The 18,180-nt window shown below is 32.1% G+C and overlaps 1 protein-coding gene across 3 annotated transcripts; it reads left to right on the top strand.

The window, feature by feature from the left end:
• The first annotated feature begins 14,431 nt into the window (after nucleotides 1-14,431).
• LOC108322862 (uncharacterized) lies at nucleotides 14,432-17,224 on the top strand. Of its 3 annotated transcripts, none has more exons than XM_052880402.1 (2): nucleotides 14,432-14,850; nucleotides 15,652-17,224. In XM_052880402.1, the coding sequence occupies exon 2, from the start codon at nucleotides 15,690-15,692 to the stop codon at nucleotides 16,986-16,988; it is 1,299 nt and encodes a 432-aa protein (XP_052736362.1). In that variant the 5' UTR covers nucleotides 14,432-14,850; nucleotides 15,652-15,689; the 3' UTR covers nucleotides 16,989-17,224. The 3 variants fall into 3 exon arrangements, with proteins under 3 accessions (XP_052736362.1, XP_052736363.1, XP_017410626.1); XM_052880403.1 differs by having other exon boundaries at nucleotides 15,649-17,224; XM_017555137.2 differs by having other exon boundaries at nucleotides 14,433-14,850; nucleotides 15,670-17,224.
• The last annotated feature ends 956 nt before the right edge of the window (nucleotides 17,225-18,180 follow it).

Here is an 18,180-nt window from a genome sequence, read left to right as displayed (position 1 = left end):
AGGTAGTGTGAGACCTAGAAAATAAAGTATTAGAGTTGGTAAGTATTTTAAAATAAGACTGATTATTTTATTTTAAAATAATTAAATAATACAAATAAAATTTTCTTAACATGTCTCATTACTTAAAACATATTTTATCTCTCTAAAACTTTTTCTCCTTTTCTTCTATAACTTCTCTCCAAGAATTCTGATTCCTGAGTCATTTATTTGACAATTAAGAGGTGTCTAATCAATCACAGCGACAAGGTCTACCTTTCTAACCGATCAATTTTTTTTATAAAGCAAGTAAGTTTTGACTCATTTTTACTCTCTCGTTCCTAATCTATTTTTAGAAGAGATAAAGGTTGTTGCATGTGTGATCATATTTCTCCTCCTTGTTCTTGGTTAATCTAGAGTTTTAAGAACTATGTCTGCCTCCAATTTGGTGTTAGAGTCAGGTTGTTTCTTGTGAGGTAAGGAAAGCTAGTTTTATTTGATTTTGTTTGTTAGGCAAGTTATAATCAATGTTTGTATGGTAAAATATTGATTTAATTGTGAAATTGCATTGAATTAAGAAATATAGTGTGTTGAGTTGTTTGTATATGTTGTGTATTGATGTGAAAACTGATGATTGATAAGGTGAAATGTGATTTCTGATGTAAATGTTGTGTGTGATGAATTTGAGATACTAAATTAGATTAGATATGAGTTGCCAAACTGTCACAAGTCTTTGTTTTATATTCAGCGGAAGAAATAGGTCATTTTTAGGCTAAAAGGGGGTTTTAACATATGAAAAGTTACGATAAAAGTTATCCTGGAAATACAGTGTTTTAGGATCAGTCTAAGGGTTGATTAATACTTGTTTTAATGTTATGACAGCAAAATTCTGATGTAGAACTGGTTGTTAGCTTTTTTAGTGTGTTTTGTATGGTTTTTTGTTCATTTTCAAGGGTTTTCACTTGTAAAATTCTGAATTAGATGGTCTGGAATAAATATGGTGGTTTTAGGACTTTTGTTAAGTCTATCAAGACTTGTTCAAGCTGTTAGTTGTAGAAAATTTGTGTTGAAAGGTATATAATTGAGTTTGAGTGGTTTAAAGTAGTTAAGTTGGCTTGAGATAACAAATTTGAGTTAAGAAAGTGTTTTTCAATGTTGCTTAGTGCATATGAGGTCTTAAGGAACATTAGAATGTGTGGGGAGAGCATCCAAGTTGAGATTTGAAGTGTATCAATGAAAGGTTAGTAACTACTCTGAAAATTTTCACTGCTCATGGAAAAATCCATAATCTGCTTGTGCTCTTCTCTGTTATCGATTTCATACTTCCTAAATAAATCCACAAGTTGTGGAAAAAGCCACAACTCAGTTGTTGAACTTGCTGGTTTTCAATTTGTTTCTCTCGAGATAAATTAACAGGTTGTGGAAATGTTCACAGCTAGGTTGTGGACCTCTTTGGTTTCAAGGTTTGGATCACCCTGTTTACTTCCATGCTTATGTTTTAATTAAATTGTGATGCATTGTTGGATTATTTATGGTACTTTGATGTATGATCAGTGATTATATATGTTGATATTCAAATGTGGAAGTGTATGGACATATGGATATAAATGGTTTCAATGGTATGGAAGAGAGTTCCAAGGAGGAACTTCTCAATGGAAGTTTCAAGTGTGTTAGTCTAAATGTAGAAAGCTCAGTATTGGGAGTTATCCTGACACTCTAGTGGTCATACATTCTCACATAGAGAAGTTTGACACATATGGTGAGAGGAATATGAGGTCTTAGTCTTAGGTGCTTCTAGTATGATCCAAGGCGTGGAACAAACTAATCTTGTGAGTATGGTAGGGTGAAACTCATTGGCAATGACTGTGCAAAGCAGTTCAAGCCACCATAAGTGCACAACCCGCCAAAGCATTCATTCTAAGTCCGGATAGTCTAGTCAAGTATAGTCATGCATTAATATGTCTGGTTGTTCCAATGTGATATATTAATGTCTTGTGTGAAATGATTAAATGTTTATATGTATATCTTTAATTGTTTGTATTTTAGCTTACCATTTTTCTTGTGTTTGTGATTGTATTTTCTTTGCTTCTTCTCTTTGCTATGATCATCCGGTGGGTGTGAGCAGATGAGGTGAGATTGCTTTGGAGCAAGCCTTGGATGGAGGAGTTGCGGATGTTTAGCTTGCTTAGTCTAGATTCTTATGGATAGTTTTGGTTGAATTACCTTGTATATAAAGTTTATAATTTATAGTTATTTTGGAATGATAGTAAATAATACTTCTTTCTTTAACTGATCTTTTATATTAATTATGTGATAACTATTATATAGTTTTATGCTATAGTTTGGGACGTAAATATATAAATAAAAGAAAATGTAATTATAGGTTGTGAATTAGTTTCTAAATTTGTTATAAACATTATTTACCAAATAAATTAATGTTTAAATTGATTTCTAATTTTATTTTTAGTGAAAATTTTGGTAACTAATGTTAGTAATTAATTTAAAAATTAATTCAAAATACAGTTATTATTTTTTATTCATATTATAAACTATTTTAGATATTAATAATTTTTAATTTAAAAATTGATATTTAAATTAGTCAATAATTATTTATTTTTTGTTGAAAAATGATTGTTATTTAGAGATTTTTTTATGATTTTAATTAATTTTTTAATAATTCAATATTTAATTATTTAAAAATATTAATTAATTATAAATAAATAATAAAATATATATTTATATAATATTAATTTAATTATATTTTATTAATAACTTAAGTTATACAATAAAATATTATTATCACCTTCAACTCAAAATCTTAAACTATTATATTTGTAAATTTTCTTTCTTATACGTAGTTTGATTTTTTAATTTATATTAAGATTTAGACTCAATATGAGATTTAGACTTGCATATTTTTTAACATCTATATTATGAAATGTAATTATATTCAAACTGATAAAACATAAGTAAGTTTATTGAGAGTGCATACTTCTTCACTTATAAAAGTAAGTTTATTAAGAGTGCATATTTATTCGGGTACAAAAGACATGATATTATATATGAATATATTTTTTTTAAAATGTTTCAAAATAAATATAATTAGTTATGAAAAATAGGGTATTTGTATTATTGATTATATCAAGGTTAAGGTTAGTGTCAGACAATGATGTTATATAATAATAACTTGAATTAATATAATTACCTTTCATCTTTTACTTAAAAAAGAAGTTGATAATTTATATACAGTTGATTTCCATGAGAAAAGTGCATAATATAGTACTGTACAAAGTTTAGTACCGTTATACTGTTAAAAGATAGATTCTTTCTCCCAGTCAAATGGAATAAAATTTAACTAATTTTTATGCCAAAGAAATACCTAGTCAGCATCCTTTAATTTTTTTTCACTATATATGTTTTTCTAAAATATCTTTTTGTTAAAATTTGTTATCAAGAGTAAAAAATTGCATTGAAAATGAAATATCAGTTAATAGGGTGTAGTTTATAATAAATAAAAATAGTTAAAATGTATTTATATTCAGTTAACCTTTTTTTTCCTTTAATTTTAATTCTGTGCTTAAAGTTGTCGGGAAAATTTGATTAAAAAAATTTTCACATCTTAACATCTTCAATAAATCAAAACATAAAATTCGAGTTCAATTCAAATTTAGAGTGTATAAAGTTAAAAACAAATATTTATAATCAAGAATTTAGTTAGGTAACTATATAAATTCATCTGTATCGTTTTATTTTATTTTTATTAAGAACACAGAGATAAAAAAGTGTCAAACTTTCTCCTGTTTGTTCTTTTGCATATAAAGAAAATAGGATTGGGTCGGTGCCGGCCCGTGAATATGTTTGTGAAATAGTTTGATTGAAAACGATTTTGGGAAGACAAAGTTCAATAATAATATCAATATTTGCCAAAAACTAACTTTCTAATTGATAATAATGCACCCAAATAATTACCAAAAAAAAGTTGATTTTTCGTGATGCTGTATTTGTTCTTATATGTATGGGAAGGATGTAGGGTGTTGCTCCCTCCACCTCCACAGCTTTCTCCCTCCACCTTCCCAATTTCCAATTATATCCTTAAAGTTAAAATTTTTTACTTTTATTATTTTATTATTTTAATATTTTAATATTTAAATATAAACTAATAATATAAATATACATTATTAAAATACATTTAAAAAGATATTCAAAAATAATAAATCAAAATATTAAAATATCTAATAAAATAATAATAGAAACATAAAATTAAAACAAAGCTTAAACGGATGACATCCTTCAACGGATGTCAACATCTGTTTAAGGCAAAACGAATGTCGACATCCGTTTTGCCTTAAACGGATGTTGACATCCGTTGAAGGATGTCATCCGTTCAGGCTTCGTTTTCATTTTACGTTTTAGGGTTAAAGGATTATTGGAAAGATTATTAGAAGGATTATTGGAAGGGTTTAAGGTTTAGGATTATTGGAAGGATTATGACTACGTACCTGGAGAGGAACCACGACAAGCACACTACACCACAAACGCACTGCACCACATACTGCACCGAAAGCAAGAGGAAGATTGCTTGATAATTCATCACTTAGCTTTGCAGAAAAATATTTTACTCATAAAAGAAACTATGTACGTTATCAGTGAAATATGTTATAAATGAGTAAAATTAAAAAACAATAATTCTAAAAATAAAATTTTACTGAGGGGCAAAATAGTAAAGGGGAGGTGGAGGGAGAAGGCTGTGGTGGTGGAGGGAGCAACACCCAAGGATGTATTTCAGTATCATAACTAGTCGAATCGAGTATTAAAGTATTTATCCGTCATTTTATTTATAAAAGAAATTCATTTGTTATTCTTGTTAAAATAATTTCTTGTGAGTATTTTGAAAAAATATATTATGAATTTTTAAAATAAAATATAAATAAAATTACAAAAAATATATAAAATATAATATAAGTTAAATTGAAAATAAATTAAAATATATTTTTGATTGAATTTAATTTAATAAAGTTTAACTTAATAAAATACATTTATTTTTAAATTTGATTTTTTTTAGATAATAAATACACACGATAGAATAGACTGATATTTATATTCCATACGATTATTGTAAGACCCATGAAAAAAAAAAATATTTATAGTAGTAAATTGTAGTATTTTATTAGTAATAATAATTTTTTTTATGGATAGAAAAATGTAAATTTTGGATATAAAATTATAGTAATTTTAGAAGGAGAGGTTCAAATTTTTGGTAACTTATTTAGTAAATTTTTTTAAATTGAATAGTAAAAAGTAAATAGTAAATAGTAAAAAGTAAATAGTAAAAATAAATTTTCAGCATTAAGATTCCTTAGCATGGAAGAAAGTAGTAGGTAGAAATTAGGATCAGATTTGGTGAGAAAATGATTGAAATATTATTTTTAAATAATATTAAAATAATAAATAATATTAAAATATTAATGAATAGTAAAAAGTTTTTACTATAAATAGCCATGGGAGGGAAGGGTATTTTACACCAAGAAAAGAGGAATCAAGTGAGAGATCGAGAAATAGAGAAGAAAGAGTTAGGGAGAAATTTTTACTTGCAAGAAGAGTAGAGGTTCTGAAGGGTTTTTCGGGGAAACAAATTCGGAGCAGGAGATTAAGTCTGGAATAGAGGTAGGGGAGCTAACTTTTCTATGCTTTTATATTATGATTTAGTATTTCTATGCTTTTATATTATGATTTAATATTGTTTTATTACTATTCATATATTGAAATTCTGTGTAAATGCTGTTAATGCTTACTGTATGTTTATCTATGTTGAAATTCGGTGTAAATATTGTATGCTGTTATTTTGAATCTGTAAATAAGAAATTTGTTAAAAACTAGTTGAGGAACACTTTGGCTAAGGAAAGACTTGGTACTTAAGTTGTCCATTGTGACGCACCTCTCTTTCCTGGAAGTCTACTCAACAAGTTTTTAACTTAAATCCTATTGAACAGATTATGTATTGTTAAATTATTGTGTAATATATCTTGTTGGAATATATTCAGTTTGTATGATTTCTGAAATGATTGGATTTTATTACATTTGAATTTATGCATCTGAACATGATTGTGAACTATAATGATGTTATTTATGTGGAAAATATGTGAATGTATGAGATATGTTAGATTCACTGTGATAATATGATGGTATATGGTTATTCATGTCTTGGGTTAAGTTTCAAGGTAATAGTATGATTCATGAACGTAATTCCATGATCCTCAAGGAGAGGATACATGGTGGTGATTTGGGGGTGTATAGAATGATTGCATGGTAGCTCAGTTTTGGGGGTCATCCTGAAACTCCAATGGTCTTTCTTCTCATGTAGAGAGGATTGAACCATGTGGTGAGGAGTAGCAGGAGGTCCTAGTCTTGGATGCTTCCATAAGATCCAAGGTGAGTGATAACGGATTAACCTCGTGACTGTGGCCAGGCGGTAGTGCCTAAAGTTCCACCGGGCGGTAGTGCCCAAGTTTCATAAAGTTCCACCAGGCGGTAGTGCCTAAAGTTCCACCGGGCGGTAGTGCCCAAGTTTCATAAAAGTTTCATAAGGCGGTAGTGCCAAGTTTCATAAGGCGGTAGTGCCAAGTTTCATAAAAGCCACCACGAGTGCAAGACCCGCCATAGCTCGGTAATCATTCTAGTCCGGACGAGTCGGGTTATAAAGTAACAAGTCTTGTGATGTCATTTTACCATGTGTATCAAAGTAATGGATGAGTATGTATGATGTGATTGTTGTATGATAGTATGAGTATGTATGACATAATTATTATATGAGGTTTGCATGCATGTTTCATAAATGATTGGTCGCATGTTAGCTTACCCTACTTGTTTGTGTTTGTTTTTGTTTGGGTATGTGCGATGATCGTATAATTCGTTATACGGGAGCAGATGAAGGAATGTCGTCTGATCCAATGCCAATGAAGAGAGAGACAGAAGAATAATTTAGAAGAATTCAAATTATATTTAGGAGTTTATAGTTGAAATCTGAGTTTAAAATATATCAACTGTTAAAATTTTAAGTGTGAAATTACGGGATGTTACCGTAAATGTAATGTTACAATATATAAATTATGAATTATCCAATGTGAGATATTGGGATGTTACATTAATGGTATCAGAGCAGTTCGTCCTTAGGATGACCTCTATGTTGTGGGTCTGTCGTGTCTTCTCTGTGAAGAATTGAGTCTAAATGGTATAATTTACCATTTCCTCCAAGTCTATATAGTAGAATATTGTGTCTAACTACTCATGACTCTTACAAGAGATGATTTTCCTTTCTTAAATTCTGAAGGTTTGAGGAAAGATATTACAATTAGTTAAAACCTTCGAAAATAGGAAGATATAATACTAGAGTTTAGGATGAGTGAAGATGTTAGTGTTTAGAAGTAATGTTTTAAGAAGTTTTCGAGAACAAAATGAGAAGGTGAGATATCTTACGTTGCATAAGAAGAGTTGAGTTCAAAGGCTAGAATAAAAAGAGCTTTGGGAAAGCATTAGTGTAACAAGGTTAAAGGAATCAACCATGTTCTGTATATCAGTGGTGTGAGGAGTGAAATTATCCTACGAACTCATTATAAAACGTAATAACAATAATTCTCTGTGTGAACAGAGAAATAACCCGCACCCAACCCAACCGTGAAACATGTAATATACTTAGCTTGGCAAGGGTTTGGGGAGTGAACTCATCTAGTTTTTAGTATGTGTACCGAATGAGAAAATTGAAATTAATTACTAGGGAATTACGATGCGTATATGTTTAACTATTTATGGATTATAAATTAATTAAGTAAATGAAGTCAATCTTTTGCTACTGGTTTTCACATGATATTATCTTTGATTATTAGTTTATGTGAAATTTACATATATTATGTCTAGTATACGAATGCTCATGTTTTCATAATTCATATGATGAACATATACTGCTTGTTATGGTATAGCGATTCGTGGTTGTTTTGAGTGAACTTCAAATTTATAAACATGTTTGATGCATTCTCAACTATTATTTGTCAGTTACTTGTGTAATTTATAATTTTAGGGTATAAGGATTACGAGTTATAAAGCTAAAGTAATTCTGGATAGTGTACTAAATTATATTAGAATAGGTCTTAAAATTTTAAGTGTAGATACCAGTTAAGTGAATTAAGTAATAACTACCATTGCAAATTAAATCAGCTAAGACACATATAAAGATAATAAGAAGATGTTTAGACTAAATGAATCAAGGAAAAACATAAGATAATATTAATTTCATTATGAAAAAAAAAAATCATTAACTAGAATATAAAACAAAGCAGATAAAGATCACAGTACATAAATAAAAATAAAATGTTCAAGTGTCGGCCACAAGTGACCGTTAAGAGTACAGTCCATAAAAATATAATAAATAAATAAAAATAGTCTCCTTAAGGAAACTATTGATCGGCGAACGACAATCTCAAAGAAAGCTCTGTGGAAGGGGCTTTGATACGAAACGGCATGAGTTGAGTAACTTTCTCTTCTTCTTTATGTATAACGGGGATGAGAAAGAGATCTAGGAGCCTTGGAGCCTGTGGAATTACCAATGAAGGATCTCTAGTGGTGCAAAAATAATAGTAGTTAGAGATAAATAAAATAAAATATATAAAAAAAAAAAACTAAAAATATAAAACTTTAAAATGGAAAGTGGTTACTGGGTGGCGATCTTAAGGTAAGCTCCGTCGAGGGAGCTCTGGTACGGAATGCTAGAGGCATAGGTGGAGGGATTTGTCGTTCATCTCTTTCGTCATCAATGATGATCGGAATGAGGAACAAATCCAGCAGCTTCGGTGCCCTCATAACTACCCAATCGGTTTCTCCAAAATAAAAAAAAAATAAAAAAAAAAATTGTGTCAAAAGAAGGGAGAGAGAGAAAAAAAAAATTAAATAAACAGGGATGAAGTTAGGGTCTTACCATACATGTATCGCGGCAGCAAAGAAAAGATAGTGCCGGTAGGGTCCAATTCTGCTTGCCAACGTCTTACTCTGTTCCCATGGTTGTTAAACCAGCACTGGAAATTGTACTCCCCCGCTTCTCCGAATGCTCTGAGTCGAGCAACGATCTCAAAAATCTGAGCTCGACTTGGGTGGGAGACTCCGTAATTGTAAATGTTTGTCAGTATCCTGATTTGGTCGTCTGTCGGACGCCACTTTGAGCAAGTCTGTCTCTCCATCTCCATTCCCTTCTCATTCATTTCTCTTCTATAATTTGTCTAAATGAATAATAATAATAATAATAATAATAATAAAAAAAAAACAAAACAAACAATAAATAACAAAAATACTATGTTCATTGTCTAATGTCTTCTTCCATTATGTTTCTTTTAAGCTAATATTGTTCTTTGTAATGGGTCTTTCGAGTCTTATTGTCCAGTTTGTGATCTGTTTCATGGTCCTCGCAAAGGTTCCTAAACGAATCTATGTCCATATTGTCCATGTTCAGTTCATACAAATAAAATCTTCTGTCCATATTGTCCATGTCCAGTTCATACAAATAAAATTCTCTTTTAAGTTTTCTGTTTTTATGGGGTACGTGGCGTTGTTCTACCCGATTGTCTCTGCCATACCTTCAAACGAAGGGAGATTAACGTCTGGTTTCCAGCCTATATACCCCTTAGTTTACGACAGTGTGTTCTTATTTTTAAGTTAATAAAAAGAGAACAAAGAAAAAGAAGAAGAAAGCAAATAAAGGAGGCAGGAAAGGAAGAGGACAAATAATACTGAAAGAAAAATATATATATATAAAAAAAAAAAGAAAAAAAAGAAAGCAAATGAAAGCTTAAAAGAAAAACTGGAACGCATAAGGGAATGAAGAAAACAACATGAAGGCAGAAAGAACAACAAACGGAAAATTTAAAGGGAATAAGGAAAGGGAAACACGGAAAAGTTTAAAGCAAAGAAAGGAAGAAAAGGAGAGAAAGCATAAAGAAGAACGGAAAAGCTTAAAGAGGAAAGAAGGAAAGGGAGATCCAAGGTTCTGAGGACTTACCCAGAGTAGTAGGGCTTACAGAAGCTTGACGCAGATCTCAGACGCTTCTAAGGCACACTGAAGCAGAGGCTCCGCGCAAATTCTAGACGTTCAGAGGAGAGAAATGAGAGAGAGAGAGAGTGAGCAGTCAGAAATGTCACTCGACGCAGAGGACTGGCCCTTTTATAGCCAAAATTTTCCCACTGTAGCTACAGTTTCGGTCATTGCCACCGAAACTGTTGTCACAGTACCGGTCATCCTTCTTTAAAAATATATATATATATATATATATATATATATATATATATATATATATATATATATATATATATATAGGTTAGAGTACAAAGTTAGAATTATAGGTTAGAGTACAAAGTTGGAAGTTGGTAAATTGGAAGTTTTGAGCTATAAGTAATGATTTGGCATAAGTGGTTAGGTTACATAAATCTGGTATGGAAGTTAATGGTTGATTATTTTATATTTAGGTGATGAGATTTTAAATTAAAAAGTTTTTGTAAAAGGAGGAGATTTTGGGTCTATTATTAAGTCAATTATGACTTAGGAATCTCAGTGGGTAGAAGTCGTATGTTGATTTTAGGAGAAAATCGTTAGAGTGATATCTTCTTGTTAGTAAGTTCAATCATGGGAGAAACTCTTCGCACGAGGAAATCTCTCTTAAGCACATTAGTCAACATTAATTTAGTTTTAATGTTACTTAACTGAGAAAGTATCTACCTGATCCTTCCCACATTTTAGAAATAGAAGATATTCAAATTCGAACCTGTTTCTATAAGAGACACTAAAACAAAGGAACTTAGAGAAAAAATTATCAATTTAGTCAGGGTAGTTTGGGATAGGAGAACAGATGACTCTACATGGGAGTTAGAAGAAGAAATGAAGCAATTATACCCTCAACTATTTTCTTGATGTATTGAATTTTCGAGGACGAAAATTTTTGTTGTTGGGGAGAATGTAAGACCCATGAAAAAAAAAAATATTTATAGTAGTAAATTGTAGTATTTTATTAGTAATAATAATTTTTTTTATGGATAGAAAAATGTAAATTTTGGATATAAAATTATAGTAATTTTAGAAGGAGAGGTTCAAATTTTTGGTAACTTATTTAGTAAATTTTTTTAAATTGAATAGTAAAAAGTAAATAGTAAATAGTAAAAAGTAAATAGTAAAAATAAATTTTCAGCATTAAGATTCCTTAGCATGGAAGAAAGTAGTAGGTAGAAATTAGGATCAGATTTGGTGAGAAAATGATTGAAATATTATTTTTAAATAATATTAAAATAATAAATAATATTAAAATATTAATGAATAGTAAAATTTTTTTACTATAAATAGCCATGGGAGGGAAGGGTATTTTGCACCAAGAAAAGAGGAATCAAGTGAGAGATCGAGAAATAGAGAAGAAAGAGTTAGGGAGAAATTTTTACTTGCAAGAAGAGTAGAGGTTCTGAAGGGTTTTTCGGGGAAACAAATTCGGAGCAGGAGATTAAGTCTGGAATAGAGGTAGGGGAGCTAACTTTTCTATGCTTTTATATTATGATTTAGTATTTCTATGCTTTTATATTATGATTTAATATTGTTTTATTACTATTCATATATTGAAATTCTGTGTAAATGCTGTTAATGCTTACTGTATGTTTATCTATGTTGAAATTCGGTGTAAATATTGTATGCTGTTATTTTGAATATGTAAATAAGAAATTTGTTAAAAACTAGTTGAGGAACACTTTGGCTAAGGAAAGACTTGGTACTTAAGTTGTCCATTGTGACGCACCTCTCTTTCCTGGAAGTCTACTCGACAAGTTTTTAACTTAAATCCTATTGAACAGATTATGTATTATTAAATTATTGTGTAATATATCTTGTTGGAATATATTCAGTTTGTATGATTTCTGAAATGATTGGATTTTATTACATTTGAATTTATGCATCTGAACATGATTGTGAACTATAATGATGTTATTTATGTGAATGTATGAGATATGTTAGATTCACTGTGATAATATGATGGTATATGGTTATTCATGTCTTGGGTTAAGTTTCAAGGTAATAGTATGATTCATGAACGTAATTCCATGATCCTCAAGGAGAGGATACATGGTGGTAATTTGGGGGTGTATAGAATGATTGCATGGTAGCTCAGTTTTGGGGGTCATCCTGAAACTCCAATGGTCTTTCTTCTCATGTAGAGAGGATTGAACCATGTGGTGAGGAGTAGCAGGAGGTCCTAGTCTTGGATGCTTCCATAAGATCCAAGGTGAGTGATAACGGATTAACCTCGTGACTGTGGCCAGGCGGTAGTGCCTAAAGTTCCACCGGGCGGTAGTGCCCAAGTTTCATAAAGTTCCACCAGGCGGTAGTGCCTAAAGTTCCACCGGGCGGTAGTGCCCAAGTTTCATAAAAGTTTCATAAGGCGGTAGTGCCAAGTTTCATAAGGCGGTAGTGCCAAGTTTCATAAAAGCCACCACGAGTGCAAGACCCGCCATAGCTCGGTAATCATTCTAGTCCGGACGAGTCGGGTTATAAAGTAACAAGTCTTGTGATGTCATTTTACCATGTGTATCAAAGTAATGGATGAGTATGTATGATGTGATTGTTGTATGATAGTATGAGTATGTATGACATAATTATTATATGAGGTTTGCATGCATGTTTCATAAATGATTGGTCGCATGTTAGCTTACCCTACTTGTTTGTGTTTGTTTTTGTTTGGGTATGTGCGATGATCGTATAATTCGTTATACGGGAGCAGATGAAGGAATGTCGTCTGATCCAATGCCAATGAAGTGAGAGACAGAAGAATAATTTAGAAGAATTCAAATTATATTTAGAAGTTTATAGTTGAAATCTGAGTTTAAAATATATCAACTGTTAAAATTTTAAGTGTGAAATTACGGGATGTTACCGTAAATGTAATGTTACAATATATAAATTATGAATTATCCAATGTGAGATATTGGGATGTTACAATTTTAAACAAATATTAAAATACTTATTTTTTATGTATAATAATAAATACTTATAAATATCAAACACGTATTGTATTATAGGGATGTTCGACTCTACCAGAGACCAAATGTTTATCTGTAGATCTGCAAGGGAACCGAACGGTAAAGACACATATTGAGAAGATTTAAGGTTAATTATTAAGTAATAAAGGTCATTAATGAGTCATCAATGGAACTAGTAATAATCATTAATGGGCAATCATCAAATTTGATTACATTGTGATGTTAGATCTTATAAATATGAGTTTAGTGTCAAAGTAAAAAACACTTTTTTATGACTTGAGCGTCAAAATGTTTATTACGTATCAATCTCCCTGTTCAGCTTAAAGTGAACATATTTATTATAAAATTAGCAACAAAAGAAAAAATCAAGGCAATACATCTCCGAAAAACATAGACACATATAGATATTTTTGTAAATATAAATATTTTTGTTGTAATTGCAACAATGTATTGCATGGTAGTAGGAATATGTTCATGTAATAATCAAAGAAGAAATTGAAATATATCATTAATTTAGTGTTTATAAATAGGTTTATAATTCAACAATTTTGATTGAAGTGTATAAAATATGAAATCTTGTAGCGCAAATTACGACATGTATTATATGTGAAAGAAGAAAAAGAGGATATTGATAGGCAAAAGTAGAAAAACAAAACACATGAAAGCACCTTGTTGTGCTTAACCAGGTCTCACACCCATCCTTATCAAAAGCAAAAGAGAAACAGACAAAGGGAGAAGACAATACAGATTTATTTTTTTATTTTTATTTCAAGCAACTTGTCAAAATAATAAGAGAAAACAATCCCATTGCTGAGACAAAGAGTCAGCTCAATTAATTATGGTAATGTGATAAAACGAATGCATAGCATTTAAGTATTATTTAAATTTCAAAGACAGAATTTGGGGTTGTTGAGCAGTGAATCAATGACATCCCTGTTGTCTACCTTCAAGTTTGTTTTTTTAATGGAAGTCTCAGAGTCATTTTCAAACAAGGCAGAAGAACCCACCATCATTAATCTTTGATTTAAGGTACAACTTTGGTGCAAAACAAAGGAAAAGAGCAAATTTCTAGAACTAAAGCGCAAAAGCTCTACCCTTTAAGTGGGCGACCGTTGGTATCATGCCAGGAATACTCTCATGTTCTAGACTCACATAATGATAATCATCAATGCATTCTCTGCACAGCATCTTCTTTTTTATCATCAAAATGAGACTTTTATATTTTCTTTCAACAAAAAATAAACAATGAAGAAATGGAAGAAGATGACAGAATTGCAGCGAGTGAAAGTCGTAGGTGGGGACAGTGTTAGAGAGAAAGAGAAAAAAGAAGAAAAAAGTCATAAGCAGCATACCCCACTTCCAACTGCAAAATGCATACAAATCTTCTCTCATTGGTCTGTCAGAGCCAGTCGCGCGGGGTTGCTGCAAATCCCTTCCATTTCCATACCTTATCCTTTCACTCTCTATCCCCACAAAATATCCTTTCAACAATTACAATAAATGTCTGTGTATGAATACCACCAAGGTTGTCACTCATATATACTCAGAATATACATACTCCAAATACACACAACAGAGTCATAAACCAGACACAATAACACTACATCATACATCATCACCTCTAGATTTTTGTTTTCTTCACTATTATTCACACTGTTTTCTCCTTTTCCTTTCACACCATCCTTCCCTTTCTTTAAACAAGCTAGTTTTGTTTTTTTTTTCCTTCTCATCTCTAACACGGTGGGTGTCCTTCGTCCTGGTTTAGAGCCACAAAGATAGCACATTTTAACTTTGGAGGCTAACTAATTCTCCGAGGACCTACGACAGGTATGTGAAGCCACAACAACGTGATCCGTGTTTTTAATTAAAGTTTTTCTTTGTGTTTTGGTTTTGTTTTGGCTCCTGTTTGTCTCTGAATTTCTGTTTTTGTGTTTTGGTTTTGGTTTTGCTTTCACTGTTTCTCTCCCTTGGATTCTTGTGGTAGTTTTTTGGGCCGAGAGCAGCAGACAGAAGCTCGTAGCTTTATTAGAATCTGGTCAAATCTGGCACTACCCTTTATTCTTATTGATAGGTTCTAAGTTTTGGCCGGTTCTGGGTATTTTAGTGTCTCGCTAGAAAGTGTAAAGTTTCAATTTTGAAGCTGGGGTTCTGGTTGTTGGGAATTCGTTTTTCTCTGCTTGAGTTGTGTGCACCTTGATTCTCAATTCCGTATTTGTCGGCTCTCAGGTGTAAAAGTCAGGTTTGAACTGAGGTTGCTGTTTCTGAGTTGACCTCTTTCCCGTGAGTTAACAGCTCACACGGCAACGCTCAAGAGCAATTCAAATTGAAGCTTCCTATTTCTCTTTCACATTTGGGGCTTGACTGTTGCCTTTCTTTGCTTTTATTTTTTTATGTGCAAACATACTAGAAAATCTGTCTATTTTGGATCTGCTTAAGCCTTCGAAGGTTGTAACTGGTTACTTTTTTCAAGGTGAGTTTAGTTGTCTTGCTCATGGAACTGTGGATTTTGTGTTCTTCCTGGTTTTGCTAATTCTATCCAATTTCTGGTTGAGTATTGGGTTGAAGTTCAAATAATCATGTGGTTTTACGTTGAAGTTTTTTGTATAGGTTGACTTGATTTTGTAGAAGTATTTTGTGTTCTGTCAGGTTCCCAAATTATTGATATCATGGAATCCCCACAGTCTGTTGTGTCACCATTCAAGAACTCTGTCTTGGGTGAGGCTGAGAAGTACAAGTCTGATATTTACAAGCAAAGCTCGGGTCCTTTCTCTAAGGACATTGAAGTCAATGGAAAGGAAGCTGTCAGGTCCAACTCAGAGGAGTTCATTGGTGCTGTTGATGTTTACATTCATCAGGCCAGGGACATTCATAACATCTGCATATACCACAAGCAAGATGTTTATGCTAAAATTAGCCTGACTAGTAATCCCGAGAATACCGTCTCTACCAAGACCATCAATGGAGGAGGAAGGAACCCTGTCTTTAATGAGAATCTTCGTCTAAGCGTCAGGACAGTTGATTCTGCTGTAAAATGTGAAATCTGGATGCTGAGCAGGGTGAAGAATTATCTTGAAGATCAATTGCTTGGCTTTGCTTTGGTGCCTTTGTCAGAAGTGCTGATGAAGGACGGCAAACTAGAGAAAGAGTTCTCTCTTTCCTCAACTGATCTATTCCATTCACCGGCCGGTTTTGTGCAGTTGTCTCTTGCATACACTGGCACTTCGCCTGATGTTATTGCAATTTCTGCAATGCCTACTGAGTTGGCTGCAAATGGCACTGACAAGGACTCTGAAACTTGCGAATCACTGGTCAGAGATTTAGACAAGATTGAATTCCCGGATCCAAAAATTGTAAATGAAGACCACTTGATGGTTTCAGAATACTTAAGTATTCCATGTGAGGACAGTCAGTGTTCTGCCAGCTTGACCACCAATGATACTGAAAATCTGAGTTCTGAAGCAGGTGTTCAGCTTGTGGAGAGCTTCTCAGCATGCAGTGTTGAGTCTGCACAACCTCCTAAGGTTGATTCACCACCTACAAGTGTGTCAACAGATGGAGTTTCATCTCCTTCAGTGGCTGCAAGCTCAGGCTCATCTGATGCTGCTGCTGCTGTTGCTGCTGCTTCCAAGTCTCCAAATCAGGAACAAGTTTCGGCCAACAAAGAGAAAAATGGGGAGGACAACAATGGTGAGACTGATTCCTCAAATGGGGTGGTGAAGGAGTCATTCCCTAAGCCTGTTGTGACCGTTAACATCGAGCCTGAGTCAAATGTGGTGCAGCAGGACATAGTCGACATGTACATGAAAAGCATGCAGCAGTTCACAGAGTCGTTGGCGAAAATGAAGCTTCCTATGGACTTTGAAAGTGGACCAACTAGTTCAGGAAACTCAAGCTCCGAACAGAAGATACAGACACCAAAGAGCTCTAACTCCCGTGTGTTTTACGGCAGCAGGGCTTTCTTCTGAACTTTTAGTCTGCTTTGGTTCATGGGAATACTTTCAGGTGACTTAGATTTTAGAATGAAAAAAAGAAAAAAAAAGGAAACTGATATCAGTAGTGAATGAAATAATGCATTGTCCAGTGAGATTCTCAGCTTGTGTACTTCTTGATCTGATATAGGCAACAGGGAATCTTAACTTTGTACTCTCACAGGCCTGGTCCTATCTTAACTGCTACATGAACTTTTTCTTTTTCTGTCTCAGTCTTCATTTTCTTGTGTTTCTTTTTGATTTGGATGTCAACATTTTGTGAAAGCGGATTCATCTATCAAAAGGTTCATTCTGTGTATAATCACGAGTGGTAACATAACATGGTCCCACGTTTCACATGGCCAATACTAAAGTTGATGGCGGGCCAAATCATCTATGATTTTGCTTTCGTCTGTTTCACACGAACAAGATTTCCGTACAGAATCATCATCGATCTGTTTCTCCTTTGTATCCAACTTCAACAGCTTTGGATTCTTGGAATGATGGTGCTTAAGGTAAAGTAAATACTCCAGAATGTCAACTATGTTAGAAATTCTGGGTGAACAAAATATAATCTAAAACCGAAGCTTTTTGGTATTTCATCATAAGAGAATTTAACATCAGAAAATATATTCCTAGTTTTTTCAAGTTCAGCTTGCTCCATACCTTCAAAGTTCCTTCATAAATTTCTTGTTGACAGTGTTAGAATTTTAAGTGTAAATTTAAATCTCACGTAAGATAAAATAAAAAAGTAAGATAAAATAAAAAAGTTGAATACTATATAAAGACAAAGATTCGTTAACTTATCTTAAAGTTAAATTTTTTTTCAGAGAATAATGTCAATTTTTTTTATGTAATTAGACTGAGCTTATATGATCAGTAAACCAATATTAAGAAACTGATAAAGATAAAAACTGATTCAATATTTGAACAGAAGTTGGGACCAAGCAAGGCTTTGATTTTGAAATCCGTAGGTATTGTTCTTTAGAGGGAATTTGAAGATAAATTTTTTTTATCGTTTATTTGAGTAAATTTAAAGTAAATGAGAATGAATTTGAAAATAAAATTTATGAGAATTAGTATAGAATTGTATTGACGTGATAAATTAAAAAAATTTATTTCCAAATTCACTATCATTTATCTCCAAATTCACTCAAATAAATAATAAAAAAATTTATTTTCAAATCTT

Source organism: Vigna angularis, chromosome 7 (assembly GCF_016808095.1).
Source record: "Vigna angularis cultivar LongXiaoDou No.4 chromosome 7, ASM1680809v1, whole genome shotgun sequence".
In the NCBI taxonomy this organism is placed as follows: domain Eukaryota; kingdom Viridiplantae; phylum Streptophyta; class Magnoliopsida; order Fabales; family Fabaceae; genus Vigna; species Vigna angularis.
This window is presented reverse-complemented; position numbering and strand designations above follow the sequence as displayed.

Excerpts from the sequence above, each read along its gene's own strand:
- LOC108322862 (XM_052880402.1), top strand. The coding sequence starts at position 15,690 with ATGGAATCCCCACAGTCTGTTGTGTCACCATTCAAGAACTCTGTCTTG.